The sequence below is a fragment of the Ranitomeya imitator genome, chromosome 5 (genome assembly GCF_032444005.1).
Source record: "Ranitomeya imitator isolate aRanImi1 chromosome 5, aRanImi1.pri, whole genome shotgun sequence".
Lineage (NCBI taxonomy): Eukaryota > Metazoa > Chordata > Amphibia > Anura > Dendrobatidae > Ranitomeya > Ranitomeya imitator.
In genome coordinates, this window is record NC_091286.1 from 128,174,487 (window position 1) to 128,199,537 (window position 25,051).

The 25,051-nt window shown below is 45.0% G+C and overlaps 1 protein-coding gene across 1 annotated transcript; it reads left to right on the forward strand.

Moving 5' to 3' along the window:
* The first annotated feature begins 22,295 nt into the window (after positions 1 to 22,295).
* On the forward strand, positions 22,296 to 24,192 carry LOC138681547 (uncharacterized). The gene is made up of 2 exons (XM_069769139.1): positions 22,296 to 23,107; positions 23,582 to 24,192. Exons 1-2 carry the CDS (start codon positions 22,688 to 22,690, stop codon positions 24,107 to 24,109), a joined length of 948 nt encoding a protein of 315 aa, XP_069625240.1. The 5' UTR covers positions 22,296 to 22,687; the 3' UTR covers positions 24,110 to 24,192.
* Positions 24,193 to 25,051: the final 859 nt, after the last annotated feature.

A 25,051-nucleotide genomic window follows, 5' to 3' on the forward strand; every position in this document is an offset into this window, starting at 1 on the left:
ATTTTTACATACATTTGCGGTTGCGGACGATACACTGCGGACTCAACCGCAAATGTAAACTTAGCCTTAGTGAATATTTTTGGCATGGATTTCAGTGGGGCAGGTGCTGCGGGTTCAGTCACATTCTGACTATACAGAGCGGCCGCTGTAACCGCGCCTCCAGCCCTGACGGACACAGTCTGTACAATGAGGCTCCGCTGACCGTCATTGTTGTTACAGCGGCCGCTCTGTATAGTCAGAGCGTGACTGAACCCGCAGCGCCCGCCCCAATGACTGAATACCAAATGCTGGAGGGGAAAATAAAGATCATTTTCTCCCCGCTGCATTCGACTACGTGCAGGCGCCGGACAGCATCATAGCGCTGCTAACCTGCAGATTAACCACATATATGCAGGTTAACAGCCTTATTCCTAGTGACAGGTTCCCTTTAAAGAACTTATTATCGGTGATCTGGTACTGATTGCAGACCAATAAAGTAGTTTTTTTTATTGTTTTTCATTGTTTGACCCCTTATTTGACTTAGTTGCTATAAATTGCCCTAGCCTTTTGGCCTCCAGCAACACAATCACTGAGACCAATGCTTTTATTCAAGAAACAATTCTGACATTGTTTTGACATTTTTGCCAAAATGAAAAAATGAATACCTTTGAAAATAAAATGATTTATTACTCCCACATGGAAATGAATTAAATTACCTTGATCGATTTTGCAGAAATTATCTCTTTATTATGACTCGCATTGGTGTTTTTCATTGGATATGTAGAAACATATAGAAATAGGCTAGAAATCTGTCATGAAACACTTTGAAATGTTGCAACTTTTCTGCAAAACATGAGGTTGCACCAAAATGTTGCAGCTTTTGGCACTTTCACTCCAGTTCACCCAGCTCCACCAGAATGGGCATAGCTGGGAAGTGACGACAGAAGAAAGGGCCATGTGGAATCTGAAGAAGGAAGGAATAAGAATATGCTAGAAAAAAACATCCTTTCTATATTGAAGCATAATGTTTGTCCGCTAATGCTCTGGGGCTGCTTAGCTTCGTCTGGTACTGGAAACATAATGCGTGAGGAGGAAAAAATGAATTCAATCAACTGTAAGAAAATCCTAACAGAAAACATCATGTCTTCTGTGAATCTTGGATGTCACTGGGCCTCCCAACAGAATAATCCTAATCATACGAATAGGCCAAGATTCCTCAGGAATGCTGCCAGAAACAGGTATTTGGCTGTCATAGCATTCAAAGGGTTCTCTATAGCAGGGGTCCCCAACTCCAGTCCTCAAGGCCCACCAACATGTCATGTTTTCAGGATTTCTTCAGTCTTGCCCAGGTAATAATTGCATCACCTGTGCAATGCAAAGGAAATCCTGAAAACATGACCTGTTGGTGGGCCTTGAGGACTGGAGTTGGGGACCCCTGCTTATAGTGATGAGTGAGCATGCTCTTCACTGCTCGAAACTCAATCGAGTTCCCGCCCTGCATGTTTGTCGACTGTTAGACAGCCAATGAACATGAAGGGATTGCCTGCCATTCAGGGTAAAGCCATAGCCATGCTGGGCCATTGCTAGACTTTTATTTTCCATGATAGTCACAGTGTTCACTTGCTACTTGCCCACTGAACATTGACTTAGTACATGTTCTTGCATGGCTTTTATAGATTAATTATATATGCATTTCTTTATGTCTGTTTAGCGTTTCCATAGCCTTGTCATGATAGCTACTGTACATATTAAATGAGCGAATATTATAGCGAATATTATATCACCTTTCCAATCTTGATGGTGATTTTTTATGTAATGCCTATTATTGGGTATATATATTTGTCTTGCAACTTGTATAAATGTTTTTTACTCTATCAGTTTTTTTAACTGTGTGTGAGCTTGTCTGTTTCCAGCCACCACATACCTGCTTGTTCATTATTTTAAAGATTTTTTATATTTTATAATACTTGATGTATTCACCTATTTTCTTCTGAGCTTCTCTTGTTGGTTTTTATCACCAAATGGGCTTACACAGGCATCCTTGCAATTTTTTTGTTCATTATAACTCCTATACAATATTGCTATTATATTTATTACCATTGCATTCAGTAGTTGCATCTTTCCTTGTGCCAACATGTGCCAAATATTTGAGCAGTCATGGTCAGAAGTAGATAACTGATAACAAGACCAGGCAACATTTTAGATATAAGGGGGAGATTAAAGCACTAGATAGTGCAAAGAAAACCCCACCAAACCAAAGAACCAACTCCATAAGAACCTTCGACAAGGAGTACACTAGGAGCATTTAGGTAATCAAAAAAATCATCATACTTTATTAAATTACATATCATAATCATAAAGTGCAGACAGTATACAAAAGACAATATCAAATAAAGTGCTCAAGGATGATTAAAAACGAATGGGTGTCCCCCGGTGTGAACTGTCCATGAAGCCAACATGCATAGTTATAGTAGGGACGTGCTGCTAAGAGTCCATGTGTAACAATACCAGTGAGTAAGGAATGCCAGACGGCATTAAATGACAAGTTTAAAAAGCAGCACTTACCAATGCGAGGCACCAGGACAGAAGACACCAGGTGGGATCCACCAGCACAAACCCAACGTGCGTTTTGCCCTTGGATGTACTTGCTTTTTCCCCTTGAAAAAGGCACCCATCCCCACAGTATCTCTGTACATTAAAGGGATTTAATAGGGCCACCAGGGAGAGTCGCCGAAGAGCGGGGGCGCCATTTTGCGTTCAAGAGGGTGCCAACCTCCGCTGACAGGTAGGGCTGCCTGGTTAGGGACTCTGTAACAGCCATTAGAGCAGGACGGCTACACATAGGGTACGGTCAGACCATTTGAGGTTTGTGTGACACCTTGGTTAATTATTACCTGGCACTGATTTGGTTTGTTGATTTCTTTTTTTGGGCCCTAGAGTGTGGGCAATTCAGGGTTAATTATACCATTAGGAGTTTAGGATTCCCACGCAGGTTGAGGGACCCATAAGTTTGACAGGGTGAGCCATCGAGGAGCAGGGCGCCACATTGCGTCCAAGAGGGTGCCAACCTCCGCAGACAGGCAGGGTTTAAATAGGGACGTGCAAAGCAGTGATTCCACTTACATGTCCCCACCCGTCTTCTCCCAATGATCGGGCCAGGCTTTTATTGACCCACTCTTTTTGTAAGCTGTTGGGTGTTGTGTATGCTTTTACAAGTCCTACTTTGTGTATTGTTGATGAAATAAAATTATTGTAAGATATTAGTTTTTTGCTTACTTTTGCAGCCTCCACACATAACAACCGATGAGTGGGCATAGATGTCTGACATCTGTGAGCTTCTACAAAATTATGAGGAATCATCCAAGATGGTGAGCAGTGATGATACCATAATTAACGTAACAATCCTGCTTCTGTGTGTACTCAAACGCTCGCTTCTCACAATTAAAGAGGAAACTTTGCATGTGTACCAGGTGGAGATGGAGGAAGAAAGTACACAGGGTGATACTACCCAGTTCAGCCTCATCTCATCTTCTTAGCACAGATTGGGTGATAATGAGTAGGAGACTGAGGAGGAGGAACAGGAGATGGGTGCTTGCTTTACAGAGGGTACTGCCCAAATCAGCTTCATCCCATCACTTCAGCCTGGATGGGCTGAAGAAGAGGAGGAGGAGATGGAGAGGTCCTCCTGATGGGGATAAGGAAGTCTGGCACACATAACTGACTTTATGTCCCACTGCTTTTCCCATGACCCTCACGTTGTACGTATTTTGGCCAACTCCTGAGGGTGAGAGGGCAAGTAAAATGGTGCAATACCAGAAAACCCAAGTCAAACAATTGGTACAAAAATTCCTATCTGACAACGCTAGCGGCAGATTTCATAGATCCTTGGGCAACCAGGGAAGAAAGACAGGGGAGACACACACAAGGTCTAACAGAGGCAGGGGAACACAATCAAAGCTCTAGGACAGTTTAATTTGACCCTCCCAGCGCCCAGGCCCTGATATGCAAGGTAGTCTGACAAATAGGGAAACATGGTGAAGGAGTACCTAGCCAACCGCACAAGCATCCTCCGTGATGCATTTGTGTTGTTCAACTATTGGGCATCCAAGCTGGACACGTGCCATAAACTGTTCATCTATGCCTTGAAGGTGCTGGCCTGCTCTGTGCTATCATTTTGTCAGAGCGGGTTTTTATTGCCGCAGGGGGCATAATAACTGATAGGTGCATCCGCCTGTCAACTGTAAATACTGACAGTCTGACTCGTATCAAAATGAACAAGGCCTGGATTGGCCCAGACTTCTCAACTCCACCAGATGACAGCAGTGGAACATAAAGCCAATTCAAACGTAGGGTCATTAGGCGTTCCTCACTCAAAATCTTTAGTGGGTCAGATGGCCCTCGCTCAAAATTTTTAGTGGGTCATCATGCAACTCTCGCTCTTAATCTTTCCAGGGTGCATATGATGCCCTCCTTCATAATTTTTACAGGACATGTATGATGCCTACCTCTAAAATGCTCTTACATATATATACATATATATATGTCTGTATATCAAGGTAAATGTTTTGCAGCCCCTGCACTTAGTACATAGGCTTTATCAGTCTAGGAGTCCCATTCCTTAAAATTGGGAAAAAAAAATGTTTTCTGAGGCCCACCTCTTCGTGTCTTCGTGTCTCCATGGTGTATTGCAGTCCCTCCTTCTAATTGTTGCAACCTCTGCATGTAGTGCATACACTTTGAGTCTAGGAGTCCACTACTAACAATTTTAGCACAACACACCACAGAAAGAACGATACTAAAGTCAAGATTATATGCAAAAAATACAAATCCACTTTATTAATAAAATATGACAGACACTAGTGAACAGGAATGAAGTATATGAACCATATCCTAAAAAAATGCTATTCAAAGAAACGCAGGGGAGAACAAACCCTGGACAAACCCCACTCCATACCAAATTGGTATGTGGCCACCAGTGGCGTAACTACAAAGTTAGGGGCCCCGGTGCGAACTTCCAAATGGGGCCCCCCCCCTGCAGCCCTGCCATACAACTCAATGTAACCCCCATAGAATAATGGCCACACATGATGCTCAATACTGTATAACGGCCACCACACATGATGCTCCATACTGTATAATGGCCACACATGATGCTGCATACTGTATAACGGCCACACATGATGCTCAATACTGTATAATGACCCCCCTCCTGTATGCATGGCTCATCTCCCTCCTATCCCATATACATAGCTCATATTACCCCTCCTGTATGCATGGCTCATATTCCCCCCTGCATGGCTCATATTCCCCCCTGCATGGCTCATATTCCCCCCTGCATGGCTCATATTCCCCCCTGCATGGCTCATATTCCCCCCTGCATGGCTCATATTCCCCCCTGCATGGCTCATATCCCCCCCTGCATGGCTCATATTCCCCCCTGCATGGCTCATATTCCCCCCTGTATGCAGGCTTAGCTCTCCGCTCCTGCTCGGCGCGCCGGCTTATGTCCTCCTTCATCCCCCCCCCCCCCGTTCCCCCGTCCCCCCGTCCCCCCGTCCCTCGTCCCTCATGCTCACCTGTCTTCCCACTGCACGGCCGTGCCGACATCCCTCGCGCTCTGTCCCGACTCCAGACGGCGGCGGCGGCGCAGCACCTTCTTCCTGCTTGAGCGGTCATGTGACACCGTTCATTAAGATCATGAATATGCGCATATTCATGATCTTAATGAGCGGTGTCACGTGACCGCTCAAGCAGGAACGAGCTGCAGTGCAGACGCCGAGACCATCGCTGGAGCAGGGTGAGTATTCAAGGCAGCGGCGGCGGCGGCGGGGAAGGGGGGGGAGGCCCTGGAGCGGGGGGAGGCACTGCCAGTCCGAGCCTGCCTGCCGGGCCCGGGCCCCTGACCTGCCGGGCCCGGTCGCACTGGCGACCGCTGCGACCGCGGTAGTTACGCCACTGGTGGCCACCATTATATCAAAGGCGATTGCCGCTGGAAAAAGAACCAAGAGGCCAGAACTGAGGAGATCTTCCCATATATACCATAGTTACCATAATTGCAAACAGTTCCCACATCTCATGAATATATAGTAGTTACATACAACTGATGCGGTCAGGGTGTCCAGGGGATGTGCGCCTGCCCTAACGCGCGTTTCGGTGAAGCACCTTCGTCAGGGGGCAATTTTAGCAGGGTGCATCGGAGTCCCTCTTCCTTCTAGCTTTTCACAGTTCTTGTATTGCCCGCATAGGCTTTGTGAGTTTTACAATCTCGCCTTCATAAATTAAACAGGTTGTGTCCGACTATGTCACACACATATAGTAAAATGTTAAAATTACATTTATCATTGACTACCGGTGGGTGTAGTTTTATTTCATCCTCTACTATGTACAGTGAGTATGGAAAGTATTCATACCCCTTTACATTTTTCACTCTTTGTTTCATTGCAGCCATTTGGTAAATTAAAAAAAGTTCATTTTTTTTCTCATTAATGTATGCTCTGCACCCCATCTTGACTGAAAAAAAAACAGAAATGTAGTCATTTTTACAAATTAAAAAAGAAAACTGAAATATCACATGGTCATAAGTATTCAGACCTTTTGCTCAGTATTGAGTAGAAGCACCCTTTTGCGCTAGTACAGCCTTGAGTCTTCTTGGTGTCATGGTTGTGGACAGGGTTCCCTCCCTGTCCTCTCGGGGTTAATTTCTATAGCCTCCTTTTGGTTTGGGGAGGGATATATTTGCCCGCCTTCATCTGGGGATCCTTGTCAGTGATACATCTGTCTTAGCTGTGTGTCTGACCCCCTGGTGTGCTTGCATACTGTTTAGTCCAATTGCTTTCTTGTATATGACTCGGCCTGTTTTCTTGTTCTGTGCTTTGCCTTGTGACTCCATGCTTATTGTCTGTTTCTGGCTCTGATCTTTGGCTTTGTACTTCAACTTCCCTCCTGTCTGCCCTGTTTGTACTGCACCGCTATCTTCGGTTCCCCGACCTTTTTGCTATGTCTCGACCACACTTACAGAAGAAAATAAACTTGGGCACTCAACTTATGCAAAGCTTTTTGTGGTTTTTAATGTAGTCATCAAATAAACATTTCGGCCACAGTGATCGGCCTTCTTCAGTAACAATTAGTATCAGAAGATAAAAGCGTGGGTGAACGCAATTATATAACCGCAGCACGTCAGCAGTAATATCTGTATAAAGGTACAATGTCCAAACCGGTGTGACCGGCATGACCGGTGTATAATGGAGGCCCAGGAGGGACAGCGTGTCGGCGTGTCTGATAGGGACACGGCATCCACCGCTAGTGTCTAAGTTTATTTTCTTCTATATATATGGTGTGGGACACTACTTAGGCACCTTGTCTGGTTGTGCATATGGTGTTTCCTTATATCGACCACACTTACGGGACGTGTCACCCTTTTGGCACTTCATCGACTTCCCAGCTTGACCTTGGCACGTTCAGACTACTCTCTGGCTTCGCCGGTCTCCGCCACTACTCGGCATCTGGCCCCACCTCCGTCCACTCCCCCGGAGGTCACGTGCTTCAGGTCCTGCACTCCAGCAGGTAAGCTTACCGCAACGCTCATTACTCTCTCTCTGTCCTTCTGTAACATGTACACAGACGCCTGCTGTAAGTCTGCAGCAGGGCTCTTGACATTATCACTGACCAAAACATTTAAACAAGATTTTGCACCTTTTTTCCTTGGTCTTGGATCCACTGCATGCTCTCTCTGAGCAAGTGAATAGCCTCACTCAAATTATGCAAAAACTATCTGTGGAGCAGCGAGCCCTGGCTCAGTCACCTCAACAGGATTAGGCTACGTTCACACTAGCGTTCTGCTAGTGTGCGTCGCCTTAGCGTCGGGCGACGCAGGGGCGACGCACGCGTCATGCGCCCCTATGTTTAAAATGGGGGACGCATGCGTTTTTGTGTGTTGCGTTTTGAAACACTTGCGTCTTTTTGCCGCTAGCATCGGACCAAGAAAACGCAACAAGTTGCATTTTTCTTGCGTCCGATTTTCGGCAAAAAACGACGCACGCGTCGCAAAACGCAGCGTTTTTGCGTGCGTTTTGCCGCGTTTTTGTGTGCGTCGTGCGTTGCGTCGCCGACGCAGCGGCGCGCAACGCTAGTCTGAACGTAGCCTTAGAGGGAGGTTGCTGATGCCGTGTGGGGTTCTTCTCCTTCTGGGAGTCGGGGAGGGGGTGCCACAGATGTTTCCCTAATCTCCCCTGAACCACCTGTTAAGTTGCCTGACACCTTTTCTGGGGTTAAAAAATTATTCAGGGTGTTCAAAGAGGGGTGTAAATTGTTTTTCTATCTGCATTCGCATGCCTCTGTGAATGAAAGCCAGATGGTGGGAATTATTATATCTTTGTTAAGGAGGGCTCCACAGGCTTGGGCTTCTCTCTCACCCTCCGCTCCAGACCATATGTCTGTGGATCTGTTTTTGAGGCTCCTGGACATATTTATGATGAGCCTGATAGAGTGCATCTGGCTGAGGATATGGTGATGGATGTGACACAGGGGAAGCACCTACCAGAGTGGTTTTGTTCCAAGTTTAGACGTTGGGTGGCTGAGATAGCCTGGAATGATGCCGCCTTAAGAGGGCTGTTCAACAGAGGCCTGTCTGTTGTGAATTCCGCTCTTGGGCTCCCTCCGGTGGTTGTAAGTGGCACATTTGTGAGTTCTGCTCTTGGGCTCCCTCCGGTGGTTTTAAGTGGAATGGCTGCTCCTTGGATTTAGATGTCAGCAGCTGCTTCCACTGATTGTCTTTTCTGCTCGGCTATTTAGCCTGGCTCTTTCCTTCAGCTTGTGCCACTTGTCAATGGTTCCTGGTTGGATTCACATCTCTTTGGATTTCCCTGTTATCCTTACCAGTTCAAAAAAGCTAAGTCCTTGCTTGCTCTTTTCTGTCCACAGGTTGTGGACTTATCCGTTCTGTGCTTTCTATGTTTGTCCAGCTTGTCAGTATGAATTAATTCTGTGATGCTGGAAGCTCTGGGAAGCAGATTTACCCTCCATACCTTTAGTCAGGTGTGGAGATTTTTGTAAACTCTGTGTGGATTTTTTGTAGTGTTTAATACTGACCGCACAGTATTCCATCCTGTCCTATCTATCTAGCTAGACGGGCCTCCTATGCTCATCCTAGTTTCATTCTGTGTATGTCTTTTCCCTCTCCACTCACAGTCATTACTTGTGGGGGGCTATCTATCCTTTGGGGATTTTCTCTGAGGCAAGATAGTTTTCCTGTTTCTATCTTTAGGGGTAGTTAGTTCTCAGGCTGTGACGAGGTGCCTAGGGAGTGTTAGGAGCATCCCACGGCTACTTCTAGTGTTGTGTTGAGCTTAGGGACTGCGGTCAGTACAGATACCACTTCCTTCAGAGCTCGTTCCATGTTGCTCCTAAACCACCAGATCATAACACCTGTCCAACCATTTGCAGGATGCTTTAGCTTTTCATCCTCCTCCAGATACCCTGGAGGATGCCATGACCCAGGCTGTCCGTATGGACTGTAGGCTCCGTGCCAGAGGGTTGATGCAGCAGGAAACTCCTTTATACTCCAGCTCAGGGGACACTGCTTCATCTACAGAACCCATGAAGGTGGGAGCCATCTTGATCAAAGAGAGAGAGAGAGAGAAGAGACGTCGCAGATACAATCAGCTGTGCTTTAACTGCGGAGCCACGGGACACTGGAAAAAGGACTGTCCTTCTTGTCCCTCCTCATCTAAGATGTCGGAAAATGCCCAAAATCTGGATAAGGATCGACGACATTGCCCAGACTCCCAGGTACAATTTTCCTCATTTGCTAAAATCCTTCTCCAGTTGGAGATTGTTGGTGGTCCCGTTTTGACTGCTGCTTTTGTTGACTGTGGATCCACCATCAATTTAATTGACTCTCGTTATTGATTGGGTATCTGGAGAAAATTTTATTAATGTCATTTTTTCTGATCTGATTGGGCGTTTTGTGGTTATTTATCTTGATTACATTTTAGTGTACTCACATGATAGTCAATCCCACTTGAACCATCTGTGAACTGCTCTTCTTACACTTAGAGAAAACCATTTGTATGCTAAGTTGGAGAAGTATTCATTCTTTGTACAGGAATTGTCTTTTTTAGGTTTGAATATTTCTTGTGAGGGATTTTGCATGGATCCAAAATAAAAGTCTAGGCTATTACTGCTTGGGTTCAACCTCATGATTTAAAGGGTTTGTAACACTTTTTGGGCTTTGCATGCTACTATCAAAAGTTTATTAAGGGTTTTTTGCAGGTGGTTAAGCCCCTGACTGATCTCACACTCAAGGTGGCTGATGTGAAGAATTGGTCAACTTCGGCAAAAATTATTTTCTGACTTAAAAAAGTGTTTTATTTCCGCCCCAGTGTTGGTCCAACAAGACCGTTTATCGTGGAGGCCGACGCTTCTGAGGTGGGAGCAGGGGCAGTGTTGTCCCAGGGTCCCGCTACTCTGACCAACCTCAAACCTTGTGCCTTCTTTTCAAGAAAGTTCTCTTCTGCCAAGAGAATTTATGATGTGGCTAATAGGGAACTTCTGGCAGTCAAGTTGGCCTTTGAATAATGGAGTCATTTTTTGCAGGGGGTTGTTCATCTGGTAACCGTGATCACCGATCACAAAAATTTAGCTTATATCGAATCCGCCAAAAGATTGAGGGCTGGTGGTCGCTTTTTTTCCCGATTTCAATTTTCCGTCACCTTCCGTTCTTGGTTCGAAGAATGTTAAAGCAGATGTATTGTCCTGAAGCTTTGATCCGTTGTCTTCTCCTGAACCTCCGTCCTCCATTCTTCAGCCTGGGGTGGTGGTGGCCAAAACCTCATGTAATTTGGAGAATTTTTTGAGGCCCAGGCTCTGCCTTCAAATAATAAACCTGTGGGGAAATTGTTTGTACCGGAACAATTCTGTCTTAGACTCTTGTGGGAGTTTCATGAGTCTGTATTGAGTGCTCATCCTGGGATTTCGGCCACCCAGGAGGCAATTGCTAAAGTTTTCTGGTGGCCCTCTTTGGTCACGGAAGTTAAAAGGTTTGTGTCTGCATGTGGGGTTTGTGTCCATTCCAAAAATTCTATTTGTCGGCTGGCAGGGGAATTGGTGCCTTTACCAACTAAGGATAGACCATGGACACATTTGTCTATGGATTTTATCACTAACCTCCCTCCATCCAGGGATAACTCTGTTGTGTGGGTGGTGGTGGATAGATTTTCCAAACAGGCTTATTTTGTACGGCTGCCCACTTTACCATCTGTTGAAAACTTGGCCAGGTTGTTTGTGTTTGTGCTGTATGTGGTCCGTCTGCATTGTGTGCCTACTAATGTGGTATCTGACAGAGGTGTGCAGTTTGTAGCCAAGTTTTGGAGGGCTTTTTCTAAGAAGTTGGGAATCACTCTGTCTTTTTCCTCTGTCTATTATCCGGAGTCTAATGGGCAAACCGAACGCACTAACCAGTTCTTGGAGCAAATTCTGAGATGTTTGGCATCTTCCAAACAGGATGATTGATGTGATACATTACCCATGGCAGAGTTTGCTTTCAATGGTCATGTGAGTCAGTCCACGGGAATGTCTCCCTTCCTGGTCAACTATGGGTTTAACCCGCATTTTTTCTATTTGAGCACGGTTTCCATCCATTTCAGCAATTTTTTGCCCCACCCCCACCCCCAGCCCTTCTGATAGGGTTTTCCAGAAAAATGCTCAAGTTTCCCATTGACTTTCATTATACTCGTTACTCTAATCGAGCCCATCTGATCATACGACCAGGCATTGGAGTATTTTAGTGCTCAATCACTAATTCTCTAATGTACTGAGGATGTTTCTCATAAATGGGATGGATAATACTAAGATACCAAGATTACAAGTCATTAAAAATGATGGTATTGACTTTTGAGAAACCTCTTTTTATATTAGATGTATTGAGTTACTTAGTTGTCCTTGTTTTATTGATTTACAAACAAAAGAAAGTTTGTACATTTTGCTACTAAACATAATTTACAATGAGAGTTGAATAATTTTGATGTTTTCTACTAATTAGCCCAATGCTAAGAGAATGTTACATAGAGAAACACCATCACCAGCATATTGGCAAACTATGATGGTAACTTCGACAGTAAAGGAGGAGAAATCATTAGAAAATGACCTAATGTTTAAATTATTTTTTTAATATGTACAGCAATTACAAAAAAAGCAATATTTGTATTTTCCTTTCATGATCTTTTAAAATCAAAATGATTAATCTTACAATTTCCATTAGTGCGTTTTTAGGCGCATACTTCTTATCTATTTAGGAGGATTTTTCAGCAGTCTCCTAATCAGTAGACGCAAGATTTCAATGACAGATAACACCTCTATACACAGCTGATAACACAGGAACAGATTCATCAGCCACAACACTTGATGTTACAGCTCCCCCTTCTCCCCTTCTTTTTACAATGCACAGGTTCATTAGATACATTAATACAATAGGAAATGTCTGAGTCTGTTTATTGTGGCTATGTATATGTATTATTTCCTGAAACAACAGGAAATTACAGTAAAAAGAGCCTTACTGGCTGGCTTGAAAATTGCAAAACTTACTCGTTTTATTTTAATACAGATTGTGATATAGAAATAAATATTGCCAAAAATTAATACAAAAAAATAATATAAAATTTTGATTTAAACATTTTCTGATGATAGCTTCATCTTAGGATATCAATAAAAATCAGTGTCAGTGCTTAGAATGCAAATGGCCGGGTTTTCATTTGGGACAAGGTATCTATTCTAAGTTAATAAGGGAATCCCATTTATAAACCAGAATTGAGACCAATAGCCTCTTTGTGTGGGTCATCATGCTCTTGTATTAGGCTTAGCGCAATCTGTTCCTGTACCGAGCCTAAATTAAGCTTTTTCCTTCATATAATTTAACATTCTCATAGACTGTCATTTAGTTTATCTAACTGCATAAGAAAGTACTTGCAGATGACTCCTGATCCCTGCCAGGTCAGTCTTGATCACTGGCAGTGCAAGCAATGGACAACCCAGCAATCAGGAGACCATTTTAACAAAGGACTTTACATATTGGGATTGGAAAATATTTTTTAAAATGATCATGTGCTTATTTGATTTAATTTTCAATGAAAACAAACTAAAATCATCAGATGAGCATTAGTCATAATCTATTTATCTACTTTCAGTAAAATTTAATGAAATCACAAATAATTAAAAAATTGATTTGATATGGTGGATACAGTCTGTGCTTTTTGTACATAAAGTGATGAATATATATTTTAACTCTTCAATAGAGATTAGCGACTTTGATCAGCTCAGGGCTTATTCGGTAAGTTATAGCACTTACCGAATAAGCTGCAGAGGGAACTCGGCTCCCTGGATCACGCCGGCTGATCAACTGTTCGGCTCCGCAGCTGCATGTGTCGGGGCCTGTATGACAGTCACGACACATAATAATAATAATAATCTTTATATAGCACTAACATATTCTGCAGCGCTTTACAGTTTTGCACACATTATCATCACTGTCCCTGATGGGGCTCACAATCTAAATTCCCTATCAGTATGCCTTTGGAGTATGGGAGGAAACCGGAGTACCGGTGGAAACCCACACAAATACAGTGAGAACATATAAACTCCTTGCAGATGTTGTCCAAGGTGGGATTAGAACCCAGGACTCCAGCGCTGCAAGGCTACAGGGCTAACCACTGAGCCACCGTGACACATACATGTTCATTCTCTGTTCAAAAAATCTGAATTAAAATAATAAAATGTTATGTACTCAAAAATGATACCAATAAAAAGTTCCCATTCTGCAAAACTCAAGCCCTAACACAACTCTTTTGGCAAAAAAAGTTGCTGCTCTCATAATATGGTGATAAAACAACTATATCTTTTAGAAATCAAATATGAGGAGAACATGAGTCACAATGTATCTCAAAATATAAATGTTTCATTAAAGGTAGACATTTACCACATAGACTAAATACAAATATATATAATTGGATGTAATAAAATAATGTGATCCCAAAAGAAAGTAACAGTCATAGGGTAGATCAGGACGACATATTATGCTACAAAATTACTTATACATGTGGAAAGCAATGCATACAAGCAATGTAACATAAACAGCTGGAACAAACAGATAGTCACTTGTCAGTACCAAAACTAATCAGTTCCACCTGCAACCGCCACCATGTCTAGTGCTAACATGCATTGCTAAAACCATTACAATGTATCAAGCATGAATAGCATAAAGCATGCATAAGTAAATCAAATAAATCACTATTTTATTACATCCAATTATATATATTTGCATTTAGTCTATATGGTAAATGTCTACCTTTAATAAAACATTTATATTTTCAGATACATTGTGAAAGTAAATGAGGTTGAATTGTCACAATTTATATTTAGGGTTAAATAGGCAAATAAATCCCAGCACACACAGGGGGAATGTAGAAGAAGCGATATGCCCCAAAATGTATATCTCTATATAGAGATATGTTTTTACTGCATGTTTTATGTATATACACATTTATATATACATGTATGCCACAAGTAGCAAAGACCCCCTTCCAGCATGCTGTAAAACAAAGCTGCCATGAGCTGGAAAAACAAGTTTCATTTAGGACTGAAGGGATGTATCTTAGTGGACAATAGACCGTGACCTCATCCCCCACACCTGGGGCTGGACACACCTCTTTTAGTTGGTCACATATAAGGGACAAGGCCAGGTGGTTCTCTCTCTCTTTTGCTCTGCCTGCATTGCCTGGAATGATGATGGACCCACATGGCTTAAGTATACTCTGTATCCCCTTTTCTTAATAGGCCCAGTTCTATTCATTAGGGTTAACTAGCCATAGGTGGGAGGGCTGATATTTTATGTGTGATTTGGGTAATCGGGCAGTTAATTGATTGCTGTGATATTACTGGCTATTGTGGGTTATTACTGTGTGATATTGTTGGATATCACTGTATACTGTAGTGATATTACTGTATTAGAGTTGTATATCTGTATAATTGCATATATTTATATATTTATAGTCGCCAGCTTGGGTATAAATATATATGTATGTTATAGACTGCAGACTTGTGTGTGTGTAATAAATACCCTTTATTGTTACACTGTTTTGTCTCAGTTAGTATATAGCATAAGGAAAAGATAATGTTGAGGCGTATTAAGTGGATATTAATTTTTAATAGTCAAGTTTGGCGATAATAGTTAATATCGGATCTCAATAGAGGTGTAAGGAGAAATTCTCCTTTGGTAACTATAAGGTTTAGTAAATTGTGGAGGAAAAACCATGCCCTTTTACAATGACAAGCTACAGGCCCACTGTTTAGATTTTGTTTAACATGTTTTGCTGTTTGAATTTCTGGTCATCGTCTGTGAACTGATCAGGCCGGAGGGACGTGGACAGATTACATTGATACAGGTTGAACTGTTGTGTAATTCTGTGCGTTCAGAGCACTGATAGTTCAGACGGGTGACGCAGATTTTTGTTACGCCATCACCGCCGCCTTCCCGGGTGCCTTTTCATACATACCGCTCCATGGCGTCCCGACGCGGTCCCGCTCCTTCTTCGGCGTCTTCTCTCCTGCCCGCGCAGCCGGCCTCTGCTTCTGGTTGGGTGCGCGCACTGGGTTTCACGGTGCACATATACTCTTAGCTCGATGATTCATGCCGCTCCTTCCGCTCTCTCCGCTCTGCTCTATTCTTCTGAAGGACTCTGATCCGGAAGGTATGCTACCGTTCTGCTTATCAGGCAGCCTCTTCCACCTGGCGGTGCCTGATTATCATTTGTATTTTGCAAGTGTCTCTGGCCCTCTCGCCTTTCAGCGTACTCTTCTGTGTATCTTCCATTTTACCTTGTGTATTGTCTTGTGCCTGACCTTTGTCTCTCTTCTAGTTATTCTGGTAGCCCTGGTCATCCATTACCTCCATCCCTCCAGTATACCTGAGTTCCTGCCGTTCCAGTCTTCTGTCTCACCCTCGTCTGTGTTCCAGTATCTTTGCCCTGCATTCCGTCCTGGCCATCCATTACCTCCGTTCCTCCTGTGTACCTGAGTTCCTGCCATTCCAGTCTGCTGTCTCACTCTCGTCCGTGTTCCATTGTCCTCACCTAGCATTTTGGTTTGTATTTACACTTTACCATTCTTTCTTTCTTGGGTACCAGCTGCTGTAGCAGTAGTCTCCCCTAGGTCTGCTCCTAACGCTCCCTGTATTGGGGGTGGTTTACCTGGTCTACTCGCCCTGGGGAGGTTCGCTGTCACGGTCCTGTGGGTTCACCCTTATGAGTCTTCTCAGACCATAACAATTTTCAATACAAGCTTTACATGGAACAAAATCAATAACAGAGAACCCAGTCTTCTGATTTGTAACGTTTTTTTCTTTTTCCTTTGCTTGGTAATCTTTGAGAGTTAGGGGTGATCTTTACCAGTCCAATCTTCCAAAGAGTCATAGTCGTTTTCAAGGTAAAGCCAAGCTGGTCAGGAAAAGGCGTTCCAGAGGTAAAAGGACCTTTTTCAAGCAGCAGAGAAGGGACAAGAAGGACAACCAAGATGGCTTCAGGAAGAGTGAGTATGGACTTATCAACCCTTAAAAGATTAGCAAAGCACAGTAAATTTAATCCAGCAACCCCCACTGTACCCAAATCTTCAGAAATGCTGTGGTCTACCCTATTGGAACAAGCATGTAGGCAGGACAGCATGTGCATAGAGAGACTGTCGGTCTTGAATAAATCAAGTAAACGACTACAAATGTTAGTTAAACTGATGTATGTGTGTATGAGGAATCCCTGTGTAATGCAGATTCCGCAAATTTCCACTGCCAGTGTTGTGTTACTAATGTGCAGAGAGTGTGTGCCTTACAGACACCACTGGTAGAGAACGATCAGTATAATGTAGATAGAGAAAAGCAGATTGCTAGCCTTGAATCACAACTGCTGAAAATGAAAAATCATTGTGTTGATATGGAAGCACAGCTGACTCAGTCTGGGGCTGTGATTAAAGCTGTGAAGAAAATGGCAGCAGCTAGTGATGCCATTATCAATCAGTGCAGTGTGGAGCTGGACATCGGTTCACAACTGATTACTAGTCTGAAAAATATCATCAATGATTTTTCAAATGTGGTGCTGGCCTTCTCTTTGTCTATGATCACAAGGTCAGATCCCCGACCAATTGTGCCCTGTGCAGGGCAAAAAGGGGGGAGTGATAGAACAGGTGAGGGATCAAATATTTTATCACATTTTGATCCAATAACGAAAAGTAATGACAGATATGTGCTGTCTAAATTACAAAGAAAGTTCAAACGTGACATTGTTAAGAGTGCATCCTTAGTAATGGAAGAGTTTAAAAGTTCCAGACAGAAAGAAGTATGTTCTGTCCGAGCCCCTAAATTAGGCATGGCATGTGTTAGATGTTATGCCTGTGCTGGCTCCGGCCATATTGCCAGGTACTGCAATTGGCCGGGTACAATGAAGGAGAGGAAATATCATTCTGTGAAACGTTTTAAATGTGGTCACTTTGGACATATTGCAAGGAACTGTTACTGCACAAGTAATTGTGAGGGGCCTAGCAATATTGTCAAGGAGCATAGGCATTTTCACAGACATAATGGCATTTTCTCTCAGTCTGTGACCAGCCATGGGCAGACTCCTCAAAATGGCCGATTACAACCAGGGAAGCTAGTGAGGCCTTGATGTAAACTCAGTTTTCAGAGTTTCAGTCTTGCCTCTGGTCTTTCTGATTGTCTGTTTTGTTTAAGTTTCTTTTACTCTTCTTCTATTTGCTAAGTTTGCTCTTTTGTCATTGTAATGTATTGTTAGACCAGTGAGGACCAGACAGGAGGCAGAAGGGTCTTATCTGCGGTTCATTGTGACTGCAATGATAACAGGATTTGTTAGTTGTTGGTTGTTTGCTGTTTTCTATAAGACCCCCTGTTAAGTAAATGAGGTTTATTTACTGGTACTTGTTTTTTTAGCTCCAGTTTTCCATAGAATTTATAATGATAAGAGTTAAGGTACCGTCACACATAGTGACGCTGCAGCGATACCGACAACGATCCGGATCGCTGCAGCGTCGCTGTTTGGTCGCTGGAGAGCTGTCACACAGACAGCTCTCCAGCGACCAACGATCCCGAGGTCCCCGGTAACCAGGGTAAACATCGGGTAACTAAGCGCAGGGCCGCGCTTAGTAACCCGATGTTTACCCTGGTTACCATCCTAAAAAGTAAAAAAACAAACGCTACATACTTACCTACCGCTGTCTGTCCTCGGCGCTCTGCTTCTCTGGTCTGGCTGTGAGCGCCGGGCAGCCAGAAAGCAGAGCGGTAACGTCACCGCTCTGCTTTCCGGCTGACCGACGTTCACAGCCAGAGCAGGAGGAGAGCAGAGCACAGCGCTGGAGGACAGACGGCTGTAGGTAAGTATGTAGTGTTTGTTTTTTTACTTTTAGGATGGTAACCAGGGTAAACATCGGGTTACTAAGCGCGGCCCTGCGCTTAGTTACCCGATGTTTACCCTGGTTACCAGCAAAGACATCGCTGAATCGGTGTCACACACACCGATTCAGCGATGTCTACGGGGAGTCCAGCGACGAAATAAAGTTCTGGACTTTCTTCCCCGACCAGCGATCTCCCAGCAGGGGCCTGATCGCTGCTGCCTGTCACACTGGACGATATCGCTAGCGAGGACGCTGCAACGTCACGGATCGCTAGCGATATCGTCTAGTGTGACAGTACCTTAACACAGATCACAGGATATTAGAGTCACATCCATGGATGATCTGATTTGTTGCTTAAATTAATATAGGTAGGGAGGTGTGTGTTCACATAGGCTTTGAAGTTCAGCTGTAAAATTGACTTTGTTTGTTTTCCTGTGCATCTTAAGGTACCTTCACACTAAACGACGCTGCAGCGATCCAGACAACGATCCGGATCGCTGCAGCGTCGCTGTTTGGTCGCTGGAGAGCTGTCACATAGACCGCTCTCCAGCGACCAACGATGCCGGTAACCAGGGTAAACATCGGGTTACTAAGTGCAGGGCCGCGCTTAGTAACCCGATGTTTACCTTGGTTACCATCCTAAAAGTAAAAAAAACAAACGCTACATACTTACCTACCGCTGTCTGTCCTCGGCGCTCTGCTTCTCTGTACTGACTGTGAGCACAGCGGCCGGAAAGCAGAGCGGTGACGTCACCGCTCTGCTTTCCGGCCGCTGTGCTCACAGCCAGACCAGAGAAGCAGAGCGCCGAGGACAGACAGCGGTAGGTAAGTATGTAGCGTTTGTTTTTTTTACTTTTAGGATGGTAACCAGGGTAAACATCGGGTTACTAAGCGCGGCCCTGCGCTTAGTAACCCGATGTTTACCCTGGTTACCAGCGAAGACATCGCTGAATCGGTGTCACACACGCCGATTCAGCGATGTCAGCGGGAGAGCCAGCGACCAAAGAAAGGTCTGGCCCTCTAGCCCCGACCAACGACATCACAGCAGGATTCTGATCGCTGCTGTGTGTCAAACTAAACGATATCGCTAGCGAGGACGCTGCAACGTCACGGATTGCTAGCGATATCGTTTAGTGTGAAGGTACCTTTAGATTCGATAAAGGTTGTTGTTACGTGAGCTAAGATAGGCGAAGAAGCATGGACAGATAACGGATGTTCACGATGGAGTGTCATGTTATACTGTGTGCTGCTAAGACCTTGAAGTTTGGATGGATAACATGGTTTTGTTTAAGACCTGATGCAGGATACAACTAAAGTCGGTGTACCTTAAGGTACCGTCACACAGTGCAATTTAGATCGCTACGACGGCACGATTTGTGACGTTGCATCGTCGCTTAATTATCGTTTCAAACATCGTAGACTGCGGTCACACTACACGATGCACGACGCTGAAGCGATAAATTCATGACGTATTTGCGATGTAGAAGTCGTATGGGACAGTCGTACGGTCGTGTCACACACGACGATTCAGAGCAAATTTTGCATAATCTGTGCGTGACGTTGTTCACAAGGGGCGTGTTGTGCCACTAGTTAGTGTGGTGATAGGCCAAAGGTTCTGTGCACACAATTGGTTGGAAAATTTGTCACCTGAGCGCTATTGTTCCCAATGCCACTTCACTGCTTTCAAAATTTCCTTTCTTCACTTCGTACTTGGACACTTGGTGGACCTGGACATCGGAATTTTGTACCTCGCTGAATATACCACGCTTTGCACCGCTGCTTCGAGGTATGTAAACCGCTTGGGCGTGGTGGATGGAACGCTGTATGGACGGCATGAGTGCTTCGTTCCACCACTGAAGCGAAGTGGATGGTACACTGTTGTGACTGGAGGGCTACAATGTGGCAGATGGTACGCTGTTGTGCTTGGTTGTGACTGGTGGGCTACAGCGTGGTAGATGGAACTCAGTTTGTTCGGCATGACCGCTTCGTTCCACCGCTGAAGCGATGCGGATGGTACGCTGGTGTGACTGCTTATGACCGGTTGTGTGTGATGAGCTAGAGCGTGGCAGATGGCACAATGTATGGTCACCATGAGCGCTTTGTGTGGCTGCTGTAAGGAAGCGGGCGGTACACTGTTTTGGGTTATGGTGGACTATAGGCGCGGCAGATGGAAGAAGCGATGCGGATGGTACGCTGTTGTGACTGGTCGTGACTGGTGGGCTACAGCGTGGTAGATGGAACTCAGTTTGTTCGGCATGACCGCTTCGTTCCACCGCTGAAGCGATGCGGATGGTACGCTGTTGTGACTGCTTATGACCGGTTGTGTCTGTTGCGCTACAGCGTGGCAGATGGTACAATGTATGGTCACCATGAGCGCTTTGTGTGGCTGCTGTAGGGAAGCGGGCGGTACACTGTTTTGGGTTATGGTGGACTATAGGCGCGGCAGATTGAAGAAGCGATGCGGATGGTACGCTGTTGTGACTGGTCGTGACTGGTGGGCTACAGCGTGGTAGATGGAACTCAGTTTGTTCGGCATGACCGCTTCGTTCCACCGCTGAAGCGATGCGGATGGTACGCTGTTGTGACTGCTTATGACCGGTTGTGTCTGTTGCGCTACAGCGTGGCAGATGGTACAATGTATGGTCACCATGAGCGCTTTGTGTGGCTGCTGTAGGGAAGCGGGCGGTACACTGTTTTGGGTTATGGTGGACTATAGGCGCGGCAGATTGAAGAAGCGATGCGGATGGTACGCTGTTGTGACTGGTCGTGACTGGTGGGCTACAGCGTGGTAGATGGAACTCAGTTTGTTCGGCATGACCGCTTCGTTCCACCGCTGAAGCGATGCGGATGGTACGCTGTTGTGACTGCTTATGACCGGTTGTGTCTGTTGCGCTACAGCGTGGCAGATGGTACAATGTATGGTCACCATGAGCGCTTTGTGTGGCTGCTGTAGGGAAGCGGGCGGTACACTGTTTTGGGTTATGGTGGACTATAGGCGCGGCAGATTGAAGAAGCGATGCGGATGGTACGCTGTTGTGACTGGTCGTGACTGGTCGTGACTGGTGGGCTACAGCGTGGTAGATGGAACTCAGTTTGTTCGGCATGACCGCTTCGTTCCACCGCTGAAGCGATGCGGATGGTACGCTGGTGTGACTGCTTATGACCGGTTGTGTGTGATGAGCTAGAGCGTGGCAGATGGCACAATGTATGGTCACCATGAGCGCTTTGTGTGGCTGCTGTAAGGAAGCGGGCGGTACACTGTTTTGGGTTATGGTGGACTATAGGCGCGGCAGATGGAAGAAGCGATGCGGATGGTACGCTGTTGTGACTGGTCGTGACTGGTGGGCTACAGCGTGGTAGATGGAACTCAGTTTGTTCGGCATGACCGCTTCGTTCCACCGCTGAAGCGATGCGGATGGTACGCTGTTGTGACTGCTTATGACCGGTTGTGTCTGTTGCGCTACAGCGTGGCAGATGGTACAATGTATGGTCACCATGAGCGCTTTGTGTGGCTGCTGTAGGGAAGCGGGCGGTACACTGTTTTGGGTTATGGTGGACTATAGGCGCGGCAGATTGAAGAAGCGATGCGGATGGTACGCTGTTGTGACTGGTCGTGACTGGTGGGCTACAGCGTGGTAGATGGAACTCAGTTTGTTCGGCATGACCGCTTCGTTCCACCGCTGAAGCGATGCGGATGGTACGCTGTTGTGACTGCTTATGACCGGTTGTGTCTGTTGCGCTACAGCGTGGCAGATGGTACAATGTATGGTCACCATGAGCGCTTTGTGTGGCTGCTGTAGGGAAGCGGGCGGTACACTGTTTTGGGTTATGGTGGACTATAGGCGCGGCAGATTGAAGAAGCGATGCGGATGGTACGCTGTTGTGACTGGTCGTGACTGGTCGTGACTGGTGGGCTACAGCGTGGTAGATGGAACTCAGTTTGTTCGGCATGACCGCTTCGTTCCACCGCTGAAGCGATGCGGATGGTACGCTGTTGTGACTGCTTATGACCGGTTGTGTCTGTTGAGTTAGAGCGTGGCAGATGGTACAATGTATGGTCACCATGAGCGCTTTGTGTGGCTGCTGTAGGGAAGCGGGCGGTACACTGTTTTGGGTTATGGTGGACTATAGGCGCGGCAGATGGAAGAAGCGATGGTAGGCATGAGCGCTTTGTGTGGCTGCTGTTGTTAAGCGTTTGGCACACTGGCAAAAGTATTGTTAATAGGACGCTTTGTCAACCATGTAATTTTTTTTTTTAATTACTTTTTAGATGTCAAATCGTGTGGAGTTCATCCGGGATTTCATCGAGATTTATCAGTCTTTTCCCTGCCTCTGGAAAATAAAATCTCCTGAGTATTGTAACAGGGAAAAGAGGAGGGAGGGTTACTTACAGCTCATTGAGCTTTACAATCGTCAGGCACCAGATGAGGCAGCTAACGAAGCAGTTATTAAAAAGAAAATCCAGGCGCTCCGCACGGTCTGGAGGAAGGAGCTGAACAAGGTTCTTCAGACTACAAGGTCCGGAGCTTCCACTGAAGAAGTTTATGTGCCAAAACTGTGGTATTTTGAGCATCTTAATTTTCTGAGGGACCAAGAGGTGCCACGGACTTCAACGTGTCTTCGATTGTTGGCACCTGTGGAACCAATAGTTTCGGAGAACCACGCCGAGCAGGAGTCACAAGGGCAACAAGTAAGTAGCTCTTTGGACGAAAGTTCACCAATGTGTCCTATAATTACATAATTTTTCTCTGCATTTTAGGTTTTATACTTCTGATTATCACATCAGTTTAAAGTTGTTACAAAAACATGTACACATAAGTAACCCTGTTGCAGTCAAGAATTATAAGGGGAACGTAATATGTATGAAATGGAGATATATGTAAACCATACCATCGAAGCAATATAGAAAATAGTATCGCGTCAAGCTGCCGATGTACTCTTGTTGAGACTATTTAGACTATTAAATATTGGTCAGGTTCCCATAGCAGTCAGAACAGTGTAGTTCAAAGTATTCAATAAAAGGGAGGGTTAAAGAATATTACTAAGCATCAAATATATTATAATCTTTTTGTTACCTACTACGAATATATAGTTTGGATGCGGTTATGGTGGTACTACTTTTTGTTGCCGGGTTCATAACTTTTTTTTTTTTTCCCCCCCCCAGGATGACAGTGCGCAGGAGAGTACACTTGACTGTTCACAGGACTGCACAACAACAGATCTAGTGGAGGCTGCACCTGCCAGGAGTCAATCGAGGCAAGTTCAAAGAAAACGGAAAGCCACCTCAGACGCCTCAAATGAACTATTGAGCCTGGCAAAGAAGGTGTTGACAAGAAATGTTAGCCCTGCGTTAGAGGGGTTTGGACACTATGTGGTTGACAAACTGGCAAAAATGGACGACAACCAAAGAATACTAGCAGAGCGTCTGATTCTGGAAGCAGTAAACAAGGGTACTGATGGCGATTTGGACAAGAACACTTGTTTGGTCTCTTCCCGGCCAATACAGCGGACAGAGCCATCAAATTTCAATGGTTGGTCACAGGGTCAGACATCGATGCGACACAATCCTCACGTTTCCCACTTCGGCCAGCCACCCCCTAATAACTCCTACACACCAATACCTTTACATATGGCTTCGCCCATCAGGCACCAAAATTTTCAGCCGGAACAATCGTCGTATCATAATTTGTGATTTCCTAACTACTTTTACATCCCTTTTTTTTTTTTGTCTTGTTAAAATAATGTTTGAAATAAAAGCTTTTATTATACATTCTATCACTACTTTTTGATTGGTGTGTCTCAATCACAGCACTGTATGAGGGAACAAATTAACGTAACAAATTCATGTACAGTTAACTAAAAAAAAAAAATCGAATGAAAGTTTAACTAAATCTTTTAATTGGAACAACAAAAAATGGATTATTGGCCCGCCTACAACTGCTGGCACATGTCCCGCAGCTTCTGCAGCTCCTCCATTGCCACATTGTGCTGCTCCTGAATATGTGCCATAGTGTGGAGTAACTTGTCTATGCCGGCTTCAATATCCTCTTTGTTGACAGTGACGAGAGCTGTCGGTCAAAAAACATAACATTAATAACACTGTAGTCTCCCGATGTGTCTTTGCTTCTGTGAATTAAAAAAAAATAAAAAAAATAAGCAAAGGTGGGGGGGGGGGGGGGGGGAGGGTGGCTGTTTGGGTTGGGGGTGAAAGAGTGGGCCTGCAACAAAATCCAAATAACTTAATTGTGGGAACCTACTAGAATGTTGAGGCACGGAGGGCACTTCTGGATCTGAGTCGCTGTTGAATGCCTCGTGCTGTCGGCGGCGGCGCTGTCTCTTTGCCTCTGTGAAGGAAAAAAAAAAAACAAGGTCTGTCAGCATATATGGCAACAGTGGCTGCCGGGGGAGGGGGGGGGTGTTAAGAGGGGACCTGCAACTTAATCCAAATCACATAATTGTGGGAACCTACTAGGATCTGGAGGAGTTGACCCGGAGGGCACAGATCCAGGAGAGGCTGGGCGGGATGCCTCGTGGCGGCGGTGGTGCTGTGTCTTTGACTCTGTGAAGAAAAAAAAAAAAAAAAATTTTTTTAAAAGTTCTGTTAGCATATATGGCAACACTGGCTGCCGGGGGG